The sequence below is a fragment of the Myotis lucifugus genome, unplaced genomic scaffold (genome assembly GCF_000147115.1).
Source record: "Myotis lucifugus unplaced genomic scaffold, Myoluc2.0 scaffold_71, whole genome shotgun sequence".
NCBI lineage: Eukaryota > Metazoa > Chordata > Mammalia > Chiroptera > Vespertilionidae > Myotis > Myotis lucifugus.
The window spans coordinates 4386953-4406271 of NW_005871119.1; the positions used below are offsets into that span (position 1 = coordinate 4386953).

Consider the following 19319-nt stretch of genomic DNA (forward strand, 5'->3'; position numbering starts at 1 on the left):
GCTGGTCCCTGGACCACATTTTTAGTAGTAAGGTTTTAAGGCATGAAGGGGCAAACACTGATGTGCTGTGGGGGACAGCACACGGTATTTGGGAAATCTAATTGTACTGATGTGGACAGATCATAGGCATTAGAAAAATAACAAAGGGAAAGACATGTATGCTTAGCTCTACAAAAGCAGTCCTAAATTATCATGTAATACAATATCAGTATATGCATTTTACTGTCATATTTTTACCAAGATTTACTTTATTTTAAGAGTAAATTCTATATACACTGAGTGGCCAGATTATTATGACCGGCCAGATTATTATGACCACCCCATCAGTACAATGAAGTGAATTAGCTTGCAAATAATAATAATAATAAAACCTTGAGAGTATTTGCTTAGGAAATTTTCAATATTCAGTATTTTTGGAAGTGTCAATGAAGTACTGATGGGGTGGTCATAATAATATGGCCACTCAGTGTATAAATGTTAATCTTAATATGGGAGTCTTATCTGAGCATGCTTAGTGATTCTGGCATGATGATCTTGACATAAACGTTTAACAGAAGGAACGTTAGCTACTCATGCATTAATCCAATTATTCAAGTCAATAAAACTCTATTAAAATTAGAATTATTTAAGTCAGATAGACTATAATTAGTTAGGAACTTTGCAAGGCCATTAACTTAGTTTTAAGCATGAGGGAATTGAAAGGCATGATATAGAGAAGAGATAAACAGTAAACCAAAACAGTAAGCTGATCGGTAGATTAATATCTATATAACTTAAAAAGAGAAAACATAGGAGGGTAAAAGAAAGTACCATGTGCACACACCTGCCGAGGCAGTCTGCACTCATCCTTATAATAACCTGCTTTTTCTTAAGTTGATCTGAAGGAATCTCCATTTCATGCAACCTCCCAAGAATGCCTATTCCTCCTTAGGCAACATCTCTATTAGATGACTATTACCTTAAATTTTGACTCCCAGACACTCTGAAATAATTTCAAATAACTATAATTTTATCTCAAAATGGTCATGGTTATTTCTTCATTAGGATAAATTAGTGTTTGTTTGAAAATGTTAAGAATTCCCTGAATGAATAAGAACTATGGCCATCTCAATGTCATGCTCTTCTGTTGTCTGTTTTTTTTTTTTTTTTTTTTTTTTTTTTTTTTTTTTTTTTTAAAATATATTTTATTGATTTTTTACAGAGAGGAAGGGAGAGAGATAGAGAGTCAGAAACATCGATGAGAGAGAAACATCGATCAGCCGCCTCCTGCACATCTCCTACTGGGGATGTGCCCGCAACCCAGGCACATGCCCCTGACCGGAATCGAACCCAGGACCCCCCAGTCCGCAGGCCGACGCTCTATCCACTGAGCCAAACCGGTTTCGGCTCTGTTGTCTGTTTTTAAAATTTTATAAACTAGCTCGGCTGGCGAGGCTCAGTGGTTGAGTGTCGACCTATGAACCAGGAGGTCAAAGTTCGATTCCAGGTCAAGGCACATTCCTGGGTTGCAGGCTCAATCCCCAGTGTGGGGAATGAAGGAGGCAGCTGATAAATGATCCTCTCTCACCACTGATGTTTCTATCTCTCTTTCCCTCTCCCTTTCTCTCTGAAATAAATAAATAAATAATCTACCTGTAAAAAAAAAGTTTCTACAGTATAGAATGAAGGAATTAAAGTGTTGAATGAAAGGAGAATAAAAATAGCATTTTGATAGAACTAAGAGATAAAAACGCTGGAAAAGGCAAAATATTAACAACATTAAGACAGTTACGGTAACAATGTCATATCCTTCCACACTTACTAGTCTGAAAAGAGTAATCAACAGGCTCATCTATCTTATGTAAGCCTCCACAAAATTATATCCAAACGAAAATATTTTATAAGAATATGTAATTTTGAATTATTATTGTGGATTATCTATACTATGTTTCCCCAGCATTAACTCAAAATTTTAAGCTGTTGAACATATATGCATAGCCCATGGACATAGACAATAGTGTGGTGAAGGCCAGAGGAGGCACAGGGCTGGGTGGAGGAGGGCAGGGAGGAGGGGAAGGTGGGGGAATAAGGGACATCTGTAATACTGTCAACATAAAAAAATACATATCAAGTTGTTTATGTGCAAGCAGTAACATAACCCCAGCACATTAAGATTTGTCTGTGCTGCTTAGAGTTCAGTCCTAGGCCCTCCTCTCTTTCTGCCTATGATTTTTCCACCCTAAAGCTCTAAATAATCTCTATATGCTCTGGAGAGCTAAATTTTTCTCCAGAAAAGTTCTCTCTTTTGAGATCCTGATTGATAAAGCCAACTGCCTTGCTCTGCATAAATCTTATAGTCATCTTGAATCATCATAAAACTCACTATGTCTGAAAGAACCCTGTCCCCCTTCCTCTCCCCCAGCCTGCTCATCCTCTAGTCATCCTTTAATCCGTAAATGACACCTCTAGTCTCCTAGAGCAGTGGTCCTCAACCTTCTGGCCCTTTAAATACAGTTCCTCATGTTGTGACCCCAACCATAAAATTATTTTCATTGCTACTTCATAACTGTAATGTTGCTACTGTTATGAATCATAATGTATATATCTAATATGCAGGATGGTCTTGGGCGACCCCTGTGAAAGGGTCGTTCGACCGCCAAAGGGGTCTCGACCCACAGGTTGAGAACCGCTGTCCTAGAGGTTAATGACCAGAAACCTAGGAATACTACTGTTGGATGCCTACTTCTTCCTCTCCCACACTGAATCCATAGCTAAATCCTGTGGGATTTTCTCTTTAACATACTTAATTTTCCCAGATTTTTTCATTACAAATTTTCAGGCATATACTGTCAGATAGTTTTACATCATTTATCTCAAATATGGTGGTACCCTGTCCATTCCACCATCATTCCCATTTGAAACTCTTCTAGTTGAATCTTTTGGTATTTACCTGCATTATTCTAAATAACTTATTTTTCTTTTCACATTAACTTTTTTAAAAAATTCAATTGATTTGGGTTACATTGGCTAATGAGATTATATAGTTTTCAAGTGTACATTTCTATGATACATGATTTGTATATTGCATTGTGTGCTCACCACCCAAAATCAAATCATCTTCTATCACCATGTATCTGTCCCCTTTATCCTCTACTACCCTCTCCACGCCCTTCTCCTAACAATCATACTGTAGTCTGTGTCTATGAATTTTATTTTTCTTTTTTGTTTATTTATTGCTTTCAGTTACATATCCCACAAAATGGATCAAAGACCTAAATATAAGATAGGAAACAACACATTACATAGAAGAAAACATAGGTACTCAACTTATGGACTTTGGTCTTAGAGAATATTTGTGAATTGGACCCCAAAGGCAAAGGAAGTAAAGGCAAAAATAAATGAATGGGACTGTATCAAACTAAAAAAACTTCTGCACAGCAAAAGAAACCAACAACAAAACATAAAGGACACCAACTGAATGGGAGAAGGTATGTGCAAACAACAGCTTTGACAAGGGGTTAATATCTAAATATATAAAGAACTCATTCAACTCAACACCAAACAAACAAGCCAATAAAAAATGAGCAGAGGACCTGAACAGACACGTTAAACCAGTTTTTAAAATACATATAGTACCTTCACCCTCAACTCTAATTTTTCCAATATAATACCTTTCAAAAATTATTTCCAGAGAATAAATTTCATCCTTTTCTTTCTTTTTAAATAAATTTTTTATTGATTTTTTACAGAGAGGAAGGGAGAGGGATAGAGAGTTAGAAAGATCGATGAGAGAGAAACATTGATCAGCTGCCTCCTGCACACTCCCTATTGGGGATGTGCCCACAACCGAGGTACATGCCCTTGACCGGAATCGAACCTGGGACCCTTGGGTCCGCAGGCCGACGCTCTATCCACTGAGCCAAACCGGTTAGGGCAATTTCGTCCTTTTTGTTGTTGTTGTGGGAGAGGAATACCCCTACCATATCAGGTAGGAGAGGACATCCAGGGTTCTAAGGACTTTCAAACCACACTTCTGACCAATCCTCCTTATTTTACCTTCCAGCACCTGGCTTCCATTCCCTCTTCTAGAAGTAACTAATAGAGCTGATTCCTTCCTCCCTGCCTCCCTTCCTTCATTTATTCCTTCCTTCCTTTTCTTTTTTCCTTCTTTCTTATATAATTGACATACAATATGATATTAGTTTTAGATGTATAACATAGTGATCCTATCTTTATATACATTACTAAATGGTCACCACAATAATTACCATCTGTCACCATACAAAGTTGATACAATATTATTGTCTATATTCCCCTTGCTATACATTATATTCCCATGATTCGTTTTACATCTGGAAATTTGTACCTCTTCTTTGTACCTTTACCTATTTCACTAACTCTCCCAACCTCCCTCTCTCTGGCAATCATCAGTCTGTTCCCTGTGTCTATGAGTCTGGTTTTATTCTGTTTTGTTTGTTCAGCTTTTTGTTTCATTTTGTTGTTTAATTCCACATATAAGTGAAAACAAATGGTATTTGTCTTTCTTTGTATGACTTCCTGTACTTAGCACAATATCTTTAAGGTCCATCTATGTTGTTGCAAATAGCAAGATTTCATTCATTTTTATGTCTGTGGAAGGATAAAATGATGTCCGCTACCTGGTACATGGAGGCACTTTAGGAATGTCATTACAATGTCAATAAGACAGAACTGCTGCTAAAGAATATTCTATATACAAAAATTTGAACAAAGTCAGAAGATGGTATTTAAATATATGGGAGCATATGAACTATAACTTCTCATTTATTTTCATTGTTTCATTTTTAATTAAAAAAACCCCCACATTTTGTTCCTAATAAAGGCTCAGCATTATAGGAGGAATAGTGGGGAAAAAACAGGCTATGGCCCCTTCCTCAATGACAAGAGTAACAAAAAGAAACATTTTTTAAAACCTTAGATCAAATATTATGCTAAGTACGTCATTTGCATTTACTCACTGAAAATTCCCAAAAGCCTTATGAGTCATATGGCAATACTCATATTTCTTATTTCCATTTCATAGATGTGGAACTTGAAGTTAGTTAACTTATCTAAAGTCACTGCTAGTAAATAAAAGTTTTGGGATTTTAACCTAAGCTATTAATCTCTGTGATAAAAACATATGAAAAGCTAAATAAAATATTTTTTAAAACTTGAGTCATACTAGATAAGCTGAAATAAGATAACATATGGCAAATTGAAAAGTGAATTGTGTTGACAATAACCGCAATAGAAGTTCAGAAGAGGAACCTATTTCAGGATCAAATTGATAAGAATTTATTAGTAAAGTGTGGTTTGAGACATGTTTTGAAAAGTGAGTAGAATTTGGATGAAAAGAAGATAATTATTTGGGTGGGGAGAGCTAATCAATCTCAATGATTTACCAGTGTTGTTGCAAATGGCAAGATTTCATTCATTTTTATGTCTGTGGGAGGACCATGAGATGATGTCCAACTACCTGGTACATGGAGGCACTTCAGGAATATCATTACAGTGTCAATAAGACACAACTGCTGCTAAAGATGATATTTACTTTTGGGGATCATAGTACCCTTTCAGAATCACATGAAAACTATGACCACTTTCCTAGGTAAAAAGGCACATACTCCTACACCCAAAAATGTGAAAACAATTTTAAATTGTACACCTGAAGACCTTTGGCCTGTAGAAGAAACTCAAGTATTAACAAAACACAAGGATCTTCATTACCTTGCCCTTCTTCATCATGTTAGGGTCATTCCCTGCTAAGTTCCTCTCCTTCCCAACCAAACCCCCCAAATGTGTGTCCACTCCAGAGCTCTCCATGCTTCCTCCTGCTTCACAGCCTCTGTTCAAGCAGTTAGCATCCCTCCCCAGATGACCTGCCAGGTGGCCATCTTAAATCTTAGCCATCTTTCCAGATTAGTTCAAGGTACTGGAAAGCCTCATATATGGAAAACAGTAAGCAACTGAGATGGGGAAATCAAGACCAGGAGAAAGTAGAGGCAAAGCAGTGAACAAAGAAAATATAAACATTTTACATCTTAGTGTATAAAAACAAGAACAGGGAGCTATACAAAGGAATAATCATGAGAAAAATAACTCATAGAAACTAAAAATACTTAAGTGGAATTAAAAATTTCAATAGAATGGCTGGGAGAAGATATTAAGGAAATCTGACAGGAAAAACAAAAATAAAAAGAATAAACAGTACAATAAAAAAGATAAGCAATTTAGAAGATGTGCCCTAGAACAGCGGTCGCCAACCTTTCAGACCTCACGGACCACCAGTGGTCCTTGGACCACGGGTTGGCAACCGCTGCTCTAGAACAAGGTGACAGGGAAGATAGAAGGCAAAAATATATGAGAAAAATGAATCAAAAGTTTTTCAGAAGTGAAGGATAAAATCCCAGATTCAAAGCATTACCATAACTCAGGAAAATGAATTTTAAAAGCCCCACAGTAAAAGAATGTTCACCACCTCAATGAAGTTATAAACCAAGAAAAGGAATACAGGTGTTCTCCAAAAATGTACACTTTAACAGCTGTTTTCTATTACATTTTGAAAATGAAATGTATTTCCATAAACACTGCCTTTATACTTATTCAATGTGTGTATACATTTTTGGGGGATGCCCTGTATATGAGATCCAGAGACTATGCGAGGCAGCACAAGAAAGCAGCAAAGGGAATGCCCAGGGTAATGATGAAAAGAAGTCCCTGGAGTAAAGCTGAGCAGCAGACGCAGGGAGCATCGTCTACATTAGAACAGGAGGATTGAGGGTTCCAGAAAGAGTATCTTAAAAGAAAAAGATGAAAGTGATAAATGAATTAATTTGTTTGGCTACCAAGTGACTAATAGGTGGATACGCTAGACAAAGGGATGATTCAAGATGGGCAAGATCTCATCACACTAGTCAGAAGAGTTTCCCATTTAAAACTATGAACTGCTTATTTCTAAAATTTTCCATTTAATATTTTCAGACCATGGCTGATCGCAGATAACTGAAATGGAAAGCAAAACTGTGACTAAGGGGCGACTTCTGTACAGACACAGGTCTAAGACAGGGGTGGGGAACTTTTTTCTGCCAAGGGACCATTTGGCTATTTATAACATCACTCACCGGCCATACAAAATATCAACTTAAAAATCAGCCTGCTATATTGGTCAAACATTTAATTAATTCACCCCCAATGCCTTGGCAAGGCCAGACCAAAAGGATTTTGTGGGCCTTATTCGGCCTGCAGGCCGGAACATTCCCCAACCCTGGTCTAAGATAACAATTCCTTAAAAAATTGTTATTAAATAAATATAAAGTTTCTAAAATAGCATGAAATAAATAGGATTTATCCAAATCTGAAAATTCACAAATCACACATTTTTCCCTCTAAACTTACAAATAATTGCAACCAAGCTAATATCAGGGAATTATTTAAAACAAATTTCAGGGTACTTCCTATCTCTTGAATGTATACAGCCCTGACATAACTAATATTCACAATGATGACCTCAACATCTTTGCATCATGTGGTAACTGATAAGGAATATGAATGTGAGCATCTGAAAGGATCCAAATCACACAAAACCTGTCTAAAGTAGTTTTAAAAGAAGAAAGAAAAAAAATCAGTTTCCAGACAGAAACAAGTTCTTATTATTCATTAAAGAAAACTTAAGTCAGAATAATTTTATGACTAAATGTATTGAGAACATGCAGTTGAAGATTTATATTTTATTTAAAGCATAACTATTATAATTCCTGTCAGAATATTAAAGTATTCACACCACAAATTTTCCTATTACATTATACAAACATAAGCTCACTTAAATGAAATCAATAGCAGAGCTCAAGTTTTTAAGCAGTATAATTTAATTAAACACTTCTAATCTATGCAAATAGGTTTTTCCAAAGGAGTATATTTTTTCTAAACTATGCTATTTTGTTTTAATCAATCAAGAGTAGTATCAATAAAAATGCAATAATAGGAACTATCCTATATTTTATGTCAAAATATATTCCTTCTGAGACTTTGCTTATTATTCAAGAAGGCTACAAAAGACAGAAAAGCATTTATAAAGAGCAATCAGTATTCAATTGTTCTAATAAAGAAGCTTTCTGAACATAACTGGGAGATGACGGTGATGGTCATAATGATGGTAAGGGTGACAACAATTTTAATGACTTAGTCTAAGATGCTTTTACTGGGGAGGAAAAAAAATCCCGATAAAATGTCATTAAAACTTATTTATAGATCATCATCCTAATTGTAAGTCCAGTGTGCTATTTTATAATTCTCTAAGCGCAAAAATTACATCTCTGAGAAAATACCAAAGCCATTCATTTACTTATTTTTCTAACTACTCAACAATGGCTTGCAGCATGACAAATGTCATGAAAATGTACTTAAGACCCATCTGTACCATCAGAAGCTTCTTCCACCCTCCTTTCCTTCCATACAATTCCTAAGGCTAATCGTGGGTGGTTCAATCCTTAAGTAAGAGAAAGACTAGACTGAAAACACCATGTGGTAACTGATAAGGAATATAAATCAGAGCATCTTAAAGGGTCCAAATCACACAAAACCTGTCTAAAGTAGTTTTAAAAGAAGAAAGCAAAAATATGCCCAAAAAAATCAGCTTGCCAGACAGAAAATTCAATGATTTTCACAAATGCCAAAAGGTTAATCATGAAGTGTTCTATAATGTTAATTAAATCATACCTTAAGAGAGAAGGAAAGAACAGATATATATGCAACAAATTAGGTTATTCAAATTTTGTCAGAGATTTGAAAATTCAGGTGAAGCCTACACTATATCAAAACTCTGAGCATTAGATAATGGCTGAGGACAAACACTCAGTAATGATATAGCTAACAAAACAAAGTCCAACAACATTTTCCTCTAGTGAATTAAAGTTAATAAGTTAGACAGACCTTTTAGTTTCCTCTGTGAGATTTTCAGCTGTCAATTAAAAAGGATTAAAATGTAAAGGCATTTGGAGTTTCCCAAAGGATCAGATAGTGAGGAAAATAGAACGTAATAAAGAAAACAACTCTCCATTATGTCTCCAGAGCCAGACAACAAAACACTTCAGGTTACCTCAATGTCACTTGTGAAAAAAGAGTCCCTGAGCCAACCTTTCTAAGCAATGTTCAATAAATTAAGAAAAAAAAACTGTAAGAAAGCCATATATTATGTGTTCTTCAGCCAATTTATTCAATTAACCCATATCTGCAGAGGGTCCACATGGGTATTATATCACTTACAAGAGAAATTCTAAAAGAAGATAAAAAATATTCTTTGACTTCCAGGCCTCTGTTAGTCAATGTCAGAAAAAAAAATCAATACAGTATAGGGAATCCATAGACGTTATAGATTGGGAAACTATCAATATTACTATTTTTTTAAAAAAATACTGAGACTATTTAAGCAATAGGAAGTAAATGCAGGCAGGGCAAAACAAAAGAGAAGAATCCAAGGATGTGATAAAGAACAGAGAGGGTAATTCAAAGTAGAAAGGCACAAGCTTTCCACATATGCATCTATGTAGACAGCAACGCTGTAGCAATCAGAGGCAGAGATGGGGACATGACGACTGGTAATAGCTGCAAAACGTCCAACTAAAAACAGAGCCACAAGGCTAAGGGACAGCAATAGCCATTATCCAATGGGAATGTTCACCAAAATTATAGATATATTAGAGATTTCATAAATAGAAGAGGTTTACTACTTACCCGATTTATATGGTTGCTCCTTAAAATAATGTGCAGTAGAGTTTTCTCAAATTCTTCCAACTTCTTGGAACACGTTTTAAGAATATGACTAGATAAGTTACAATCACTGAGCAGTCTAGCTAAAGTAGCAACAGCTTCTGTCCAAAAGCTTGAAAGAGGAAATTTTGGGTCACGGTAAAAAGTGATCAGACCTTCTAGCAACTGAAAAACAGAATCAGATACTGTGGAAGAAGTGTTCTCCAAGTGGCTTAAGTCTGTTTTAAGACTCCCTGATCCTGTCCAGTTCTTCAGTTCAAGTAGATGTTGCAAAAATTGCATGTGAGAAGACAAAGGATTTTTTGAAGTCGCACAGTGTTTCTTTGCAATTGGCAGTGGTGGAAAGAGTGTGGGGGTGCAGCTCTCCACAAAATCTTGAGACACCTCTGAAGGTTCAGTTCTCTGCTCATTTGATAAATCACACCCAGAATCTTCCAGCCCAGTTAATGTATTTTCAGAACTTCCAGGCTCCTGAGCCTGCAGCTGGGAAGATGAGTCTCCTGAAATGGAAAGAAATACAAGTGTAATCTTCCCATACCTAATGTTGTAATGTACCCCACGAATCACACAAGGACACCTCAAGAAGTCGAATTAAGGAGTCACATTTATTGCAAATCTGGGACTATGAGGGATCATTTTGCTCTCCAAATCTCGCAGTAATTACCTAGCCCCAACACCAGATTTATATAGGCAAAAATCACAAAGGTATTGATTACATCTCAGGGTTTGGAATGAGGAACCTGGTTTGCAAAAAAGCAGTTTACAGAAGCAGAATTGAGCAAGTTAGTTAAATTATAGTTTTGGGTCTCCGGATCACTGAATCAACGGAAACACATTGCCTGGAGCCATGGGTCTTGGGACCACTGAGTTGACAGGAACTCATTATCTGGAGCCATCGGGTCTTGGGACCACTGAGTCAACCGGAATGCATTATCTGTAGCCACTGAGGCAATTTAGGATAATTGTGCTGTCCTGGTTCCCAGGTACAGAAGAATGTGCTTCGATAACCAGTAAGATCACAATCAATGGGATATTCAAACCAACAACAACCGAGTATTCATCGATTGGGATAGCATACATAAGTTCAGAAAATCAAAGTAACTTTCCTATAGATAAACAAAGCAAATAAGTACAGAAGCCAAACAGCAGGGTTAAAGTTAAACTACAGTTTCTACCTGAGATGATTGCTACCATACTTCACCAAGATATTTTCATATAAAAACTAGACATTGACTTCTCTAATTTAAAATGCTAAATGAAGCATGTAGATATGCATTAAACATTTTAAAGCAGTACTGTAAAAATTGAATAGATGAAAAACTGAAAGAAATTGACTAGGCTGACTGTGGAAAAGGTTTTTATCTTAACTGGTAGGAAGTAAAGGTGATTCATCTATATCACTATCTGTCATTCAACTGTGTGCCACGCTTGAAGGATACAGAGGAGAAACCACAAAACCTGAAGGAGGTCGCCATCTGGTAGAGTCCAACAAGCAATACGGTGTATCTAGAGAGAGACTTGCTCAGGGTGCTATGCAAATAGAAGGACCCTGGTTAGCTTAGTTCATTCTGGAAAAGGTGATGGTGGAGCTAACTTATAAAACATAAATAGAAATTCAAAGCTAAAAGTTAGGGGAATGGAGGAAGACAGAGAACTCCATATACCCGAAGGCTAAGCACAAAAGCACAGGCTTAAGAAGAAAAAGAAAAGCCTTGTGTATATAAGGACCCACAGTAATGTGACATTCCTTTTACTAAATAAGTAAATAAATAAATAAATACGGCAAGAGATTAAGATGGCGATTAAGAGGCCAAGTCATAAAAGATGTTTTAAAATGTATTAAGGACCCTAGAATTTATAAGTGTAGAGTGAGTGTAATTCAATGCACTTATACATAAAAATAAACAATTTATATGTGTATGTGTACTTATTTATAATTATCTATCTAACTATCTATCCTTGAAACAATGTCTATAATCACTAGACTTTTCTGACACTGCTAGAGAAATACTGCAGTTAAGGTTTAACCTAAGTGTAGATCATTCTTTGGTAGAGATGCCATCAGAAACATAAATAAGGCTGTTGTTGTTTGTCAATGATTATCACCAGTGATCACATCCACAGCAGCTTTGGTGAGTCAGGATGGTAGAGAGAGGTCAGACTGCAATGGCCTGAAGAGTGGATGGGGAGAAAGCAAGGGAAGAATGGTAACACTTTTGAGGACTTGGATCCGGAAAGTATAAACTGGGGAGTAACTGAAGGCAAATGTGGCCTGACAAATTTGGAGAGACGTGAGCAATTACAGACTAAGAACAGAGAAGCAAGTGTTGGAGATAGGAGAAAATATAGAAATGCCAGGTGAGGCATGGCCTGAGAGGAGGGAGGAGACTGAGTCAAGGATGCTAGTAGATGGGCGCTTAGTGATGGGGAAGTATTTTTTTTTCTCTGAGGCTAAAGCAAAGATGGGGGGAATGTATGGGAATATTTTTTAGATGCCCCTGTCATATAGGAAGTTAAAGAACATCTCCTCTAAGAAGTTAGAAATTTTTTTAAAGCTGGAGACAGGGGGACACTGATTAAACAAGGCATAAGACAAATGATGAAAGTGACAACTTCTACCCTCAGCACCATATATTTGGAAACCCAACCCCAGTTTTCAAATGTCTCCCTTCTGGAACATTTTGGTTCTCCACCGAGATGTTCACAGAAAAAATGTCTTGATTGTGGACAAAAAATTTAGTTTTCAATCTGACAACCCTTTCATGCTGATACCTCAGCATGGCAAACAGTGTCTCTCAGGCAACAAACAAAGGAGAGAATGCTTTTGTGGCTGGCCAAATGAGGATTAGTGCAATTTTAAAGCATAAAGAGGCCATCAAGAGTGCTAATGTCGCTAAGGGTGTGAAAGCGCTCACAAAACAACAAAGGCAACAGAATAAGTAGAAAAATTGCTGTTGATTTGGATAAAGGAAAGCAGTTAGCCAGTGATAGCATTTCGGAGGCAGTGATATGTGAAAAAGTGAAGATGCCTCATTCGCATCCTGACCTCCTCAAAGACACCCCTGGAACCAGTGCTGAAAGGGATTCCTTTAGGTTATGAGGGGTAGCTTGATAAATTTAAGAAGTGTTTATAGATTAAACAATACATTATACATGTACTATACATTAAAAAGGTTAAAATGGAATCATCTATGGGTCTGGAACAGATTAATTCAATGTCCATTATTTGTAATGGTTAAAAATAACTTGGTTTCCAAACAAATCCCTTCTCAAACAGCCTTGTGGAATGAATTAAGTTTGAGAACTGAGGTTCCACTTGTTGCTCTTTTGTCCTGCAGTAAAATTAGAAGCTGATGAGACAAAATTGGAGCTTTAACTTAGAGTTCATTCACTTAACAAGTGCCTGCTATAGGCACTGCCGGTGTGCAAATGTGTGCTTGCTAATTATCACTATACTATCTGTACTTCATGTTAGGAAGAAAATGCAGTAAGTTAAAAAATGTGGTGGTACCCAGGACAGTGAATATCAGCAAAGTGTCTAACTGCATGTGGCTATTTCTATACTAAACCAGGCAAGACAGCCTGCTCGTTTTAAGCCAATGGACAGCTTCTTTTACTTATGAGCAAGGATAAACATTTAAAATGACTTCTCACCACATCCATCTCATTCTTCACAAAAGTAAAGGGAGGGGGTGGTTATTATGGTAATTATTCAGGTAGAGTATATTTTTCTTCTAGGGAATTCAAACTGTTGCTCCACTAAGAAAGTGAACACAGTTTAAATATTTCATTAACCTACTCCATTTCCCATCAAGGTAAGCTGAATTTCATGGGTGATGATTTTAAGGAAGACTCATAAAACAAATTCTACCAACTATTAAACTGGGAAGCAAAAATCTGCTTTCTTGTTTCCTGCTTTTTACTCCTCATTGGTGTGCCTTTTGGCAAATCTCAGTCACACCACCTCATCTCCTTCCTGTACCAAGAGGTACTCATTTGAAGGGAGTAGTTGTACCCATTCCTGTGCTCTGGCGTTAGGGTTAGGGTTAGGGTTAGGGTGGGGATAGGACGCTGAGATTTTATATGGCTTACAGTGTTAAAGTCACTCTATTGAATTGAATAGAAAACTCTGATGTTCATATTCACGTTACAAAGTAGTTTCACCACATAATTCAATTGTTCTTCCCAACAACAGCCCTGGGAGATAATGAAATGCGGGCTCAACTTGACTAAGAGGCCTGGGAAAAGCCACACAGTGAGCAAGTAAAACCAATTCTTCAGTTCCAAGTCCAATCATGTTCTAATCACAGCAGGAAAACAAAAAAACAAAAGAAGCCTGTGTTTTTCCATAGCAGCTTCTGGACATTTCCATTATAGTATTCATCAGTTTCTATATGTTGTCCACTTGCGTATGAGCTCCTGAATGGCAGAAGTCCTGTCTCTTGCAATCTCTGTGGACATCTCACTGAGTAATAACATCACCTGCAGAAGACACTTTATCAGGAGAAACTCTTAGTGCTACTACTTGCTGCTTGGCTATGACAGACAGATCTTCTGTCATCCTTTAATATTCATAATGACATTGGGAGATAATGAAATGCAGGCTCAGCCTCACTAAGAGGATCAATTCCTTTGCAACTTATACCAAACCACAAGTTTATAAATAAATAAGAAAATTAACATAGAATAGACAGATGGAAAGAATTTGGCTATTGTAGTAATCATTTAAAATGTCTCAAAATACTTAACAAAAAGCTAATAATATACTTTTTATAGAACCTACTACCTCTTATATATAACCAATAACCAATTTACTTCCTCTCCTATTTGTTCTCAATGATGAAAACTTTGAGGACTATGAGCAGGGTTTGCATTGGAAACCAGCACTTCCATATTAGAAAGCACTCACTGCCTAATACTAGTGCAGGAAATAATAGTGGGCAAGTATCACTATTGAGTATATCCTTATAAGATGGAAAAGAGAAAGAGGAGAAAAAAGCTTTCTAGAGAAAATTAAACATTGCCTAATGCCTACCCTTCTACATGATTGGTGGTCTAAATACTTGTTGCATATATACAATCAAAAAGTAAAATCAAATAGCATCTTTTCAATTCACTGAAAGGTCACCACTACCAACTATGATTTCTTAGCATTAATAATAATCACATGTAGGGATACATAGAATAAAAGTAATGTTTACGCCACCTGGTGGTCAAACAGGAAATGCAATGTTAAAGTACTACACAATTCATCTGGAAAAAAAAATCACTTTAAAGCAATTGTCATCTGCATCTGGAAGGATATATTTTAGTCTACTGTAAAACATATTTGAGAAATGCTGAAGTTTTGATTAATCCCTCTCTAGCAGCATGTCGCAGTTCTAACTTTGAATACACCAAGGGAGAAGCAATGTCAAATGCATGAAATTCCAAGCTAATGGTATGATATGTCTTAGCTAATTGTCTTCACTGCAAGAGGTTCACAAAACAGTGTATTTGTTGTTGTATTTGTCTGCTTGGTTCAGGACTATTTGACAATATAATGCCTCCTGCTTTCAGGTGCTGAAACTCTAAAATTTTCTAGCTACCCCCATCTCTCTCTCCCAAGCCATCTTCTAGTTTGCCAATTTAAACCTTGCTCATCATTGTGCCTTTGGCTTTTTTCCCCTGTCCAGCTTCCTGGATGTCCCCACCTTACCTACAGCCTCAAATAATTTTTTTAAGCAGATGACCCCCAAATCTCTATCTCCAATCCTACCTCCTCTCCCACGCTCAAGTCCCTAGGTATCTTGACATGACTTGGTCTCACCACTTTAAACCTCATATGTCAAAACAAATCATATCCTTCACTTTTAAACTTGGTCCAATTTCCAAATAACAGTACTACTACTCTTCCTCTTGAACATTTGAAACCTAAGAGTCAACTCTGACTCTTTGTTGAACCTCATATACATTCCACTGACAAGTAATATTAATCCTGTCTCACCTTTCTGTTCCTTGGGTATACTAAGTTTGTTCCCATTTTGGGGGTCTTTGCATTAAACGTTCCCTCGGATGCTCTCCCCACCCCACCTCAATTTTCTCAAGACTGGTTACTCATTATCATTCCAGTGTCTGTTTAAATGTCACTCCTTCAGAAAGGCCTTCCCTGACCACCCAAGCTAAAGAAGCCACCAAAATAGTCCTAGCTGGTTTGGCTCAGTGGATAGAGTGTCAGTCTGCAGATCGAAGGGGCCTGGGTTCAATTCTGGTCAAGGGCATGTATCTTGGTTTCAGGCTTCTCCCCGACCCAGGCCCTGGTCAGGGCATGTGCAGGAGACAACCAATTGATGTGTTTCTCTCTGTCTTTCCCTCCCTCTTCTACTTTCTCTTTTTAAAAAATCAATGGAAAAATATCCTCGAGTGAGGATTAAAAAATAATAAATTCTTTAAAAAAAAAGAAGCCACCAAAATAATTTTTGTCACATCTTCCTGTTTTAATTCTCTGAATCTCACTTTACACTGCCTGATCATTTCCTGCTGGTATAACCTGTCTCACCCACAAGAACGAGCACTCTATGACAGTCTTGGACTGCCTGGTTTGTGGCCATATACCAGAGCCTGGAATGTGGTGTAAGAGCTCAGTACATATTTACTCAATAAATAAAAACCTCTTTTATGTCGCCTCTTTTTTTTCCATGCCAAAATATTACAGGTAAGACCTGGCTGTGACAGTGATGTTCTCGTCTCCAATCCCCTTCCTCTTCCAAATAATTCTAAACACAACTACCCAATTACTCTGCCTAAATAACCTACCCCTCAGGCCACCTAAACAAATCACTTGCAGGAAGCATACTGCTTGGCACGTGCCTAGCGCACACCCCATACTTGTTAATTTCCCTGTTGAAAAAATATCCAAAGGCTCCTCGGTGTGTACAGAATAAAACGTGTTTTCCACTGGCTGTCATTCCTCTTAATAAGCTCCAACCTAGTTTTGCATCTTATTGTCCAGAACACCACTTCATGCTCTAGATCAGCCGTGGGCAAACTACGGCCTGCGGGCCGGATCCGGCCTGTTTGAAATGAATAAAACTAAAAAAAAAAAAAAAAAAAAAAGACCGTACCCTTTTATGTATTTCCCTGTTGAAAAAATCTCCAAAGGCTCCTCGTCGCCTACAGAATAAAGCGTGTTCGTGTTTTCCACTGGCTGTTATTCCTCTTAATAAGCTCCAAGCTAGTTTTGCATCTTACTGTCCAGAACACCACTTCATGCTCTAGATGCTGCAGTCAATTAAGCCATTTGCCAGTAGAGTCCTGTGTTGTACTTTACACGGTTCCCTCTTGACCGAAATATCCTAGTATCCACAGCTTTCTAAATCCTACCCATCCTTCAAGGTAAGCTACTTCCTCCAAAAAAACCCTTCAAAAGTCCTATTCTCTAAAGCAAAATAAACACTCGCTTTTCTCCTCTGAATAACAGTATCTTTCTCTGGACCACAGAGTCTTAGTGGCTAAAGCAGTGACTTATGATCACAACAGACTATGTGATCCAATGGGCTGGGCATGGACCTTCTCTCTTTGTATTATCTACATCGTTAGTAGCTAATAGCTACTGAATAAAAAGGGACTGAATGTATGAACAAAAGAATTTCTCTAAAGGAAGAGTTATTAAGGAAAAATGAGGAGCTGGTAAGCAGCAGCAATCACTCTTTGGATTCAGTCATTTACGGGGCAAAGATGATCAGGATAGGTAAAAAACATAGTCCTAATTCCATTTCCTCACAGACAGAATCAGGTTGAGAGACAGTGGACTCTTATACTGTGATGCCAATATCACAGCCCTACAGAATAACATCAAACCCTCAAAAGTACAGCACTCTGCCAAGTGAACCAATGAATCCACCTGCATAACTTCCATTCATCAGTGTGTGGATGTTATGAACACCATGCGGAACGGGTAATTACTATGGCAGCAATACACCACATTAATTAGCCTCCCAATGCTGTGAATGCCAAACCACACAGCTCTCTACAATCTAGCCCCAATTACCTTGCCTGCTGAGATCCCCCAGATCTCTAAACTCTTACCGACCAAGCCTCTTCCAAAGAATTTGCCTGAATTTGTTTCCCACCATCCCTTGGATCCACTGCTTTGATTTCAGCTCTTGACCACAGAGTTCCAACTGCTCACATCTATACTGCCAAGATGTTAACTCTAAGCTGGCTTGATACCCGGAGCCCCCCTTAGACAATTGAGGTTGACATTCATTGCCATGAATGTGTCCATTTGGCTCACTTTATCAAAAATCAGAAGCACCGAGGTCTTTTATCCAGTGCAATGTTTCCCCACCTGTACATCCGCATAAGTGGAACATACTAACATTAAGTATTCCTAGGCACAGGGAATCAGGGAGGGCTCCTGAAACTTGTATTTTAAATAAACATCTCATGGGAGTCTCATAATTGAGCAAGTGTCAAGAACAATGCTTTTCTCTATTCCCAAACCCATGCACTAAGCCTGCTTAACTTGTTTCTTGCTAGGCTCGAAATCTCCTAGTTTAGAGAGATTTTACATGGGTGGTTTTCAACCTTCCTTGCATGTTAACAGTGACTTTAGGAACTTTTTAAAACTCCAATACCAGACCACAGCCCAACCTAAGTACATCAGAATCTCGGGGGTGGGCCTCAAATATCACTATTTTTTAAAGCTTCCCAAGTGGCTCTAGTGTGAGAACTACTAGATTAATTTATCCGTTCTGTTTTCTTTGGGTAGCAGAGAAGTGGGCTGTGTCCCATTCATGCCATCTCCAACCATACCTTCAAACCTCCCAGAAATGTCTGTTTCCTCCCTACAGGTTCATGTTTAATTTATGCTTAATATTTCCAAGTTCAGCTGGATTTCCACTGCTTTTCAGGGTTCACCTTTGTCAGTTTATGTCCTATTCTGCAGAACTGGAGCTTTATCTATTCTAGCTGTTTCCTTCCTGACTTGTCCTAAGCCCGTCAGCTTCCCTTATGGACCACAGCCAGGGATGCCTACCCAGAAGTCCTGCTCCTACTCCCTCTTACATTCTCCACAAGCAGCCAGAGCAAGAAGTTTAAGTCTCCTGCTTAATGCTCATCAAAGGGTTCCCACTAGGACAGCCCTACATAATCTGCATTCTTGTCCACTCTCTGGCCTCATCTCCTGCCCTCTACACCTCACTCACTCTGCTGTGTAGCCACTGGCTTGTTTCTGCTCATTGATGCCAGCAAGGTGCTGCCTCGGGCCACCCGGATGACACTGCCGGGGCAGGAGTCGGCTCAAACGCCTCCTTCTCAATGAGGTCTCACTGACCACCCTGTCTACAGTAGCAGCCCTGCCCCACTCCCAGGCACTCCATCACTTCAACCTCATTTGTTTTCCTCACAGCTTTTAACACTCTCAGATTTTTTCTTGCTTATTGGTTTACATGTTATTACCTGTCTCCTCCACTGGAATATAAATATATAAATTCTATTTTTCTTCTATCTTCTACTACTGGGTCTCCAGAAATCACTGGGTGTTTTTTTCTTTTTTTTGAAAAAAATGAAGC

General features: G+C 37.9%; 1 protein-coding gene across 1 annotated transcript in view; it reads right to left on the reverse strand.

Annotated features, from left to right (window-relative positions):
• Nucleotides 1-19319, reverse strand: part of MEI4 (meiotic double-stranded break formation protein 4) — a 119324-nt gene that overhangs the window by 81880 nt on the left and 18125 nt on the right. The window contains exon 2 of the mRNA XM_023755201.1: nucleotides 9730-10265. Coding sequence (XP_023610969.1) covers nucleotides 9730-10265 — 536 coding nt within the window. The remainder of the gene's footprint in view (nucleotides 1-9729; nucleotides 10266-19319) is intronic.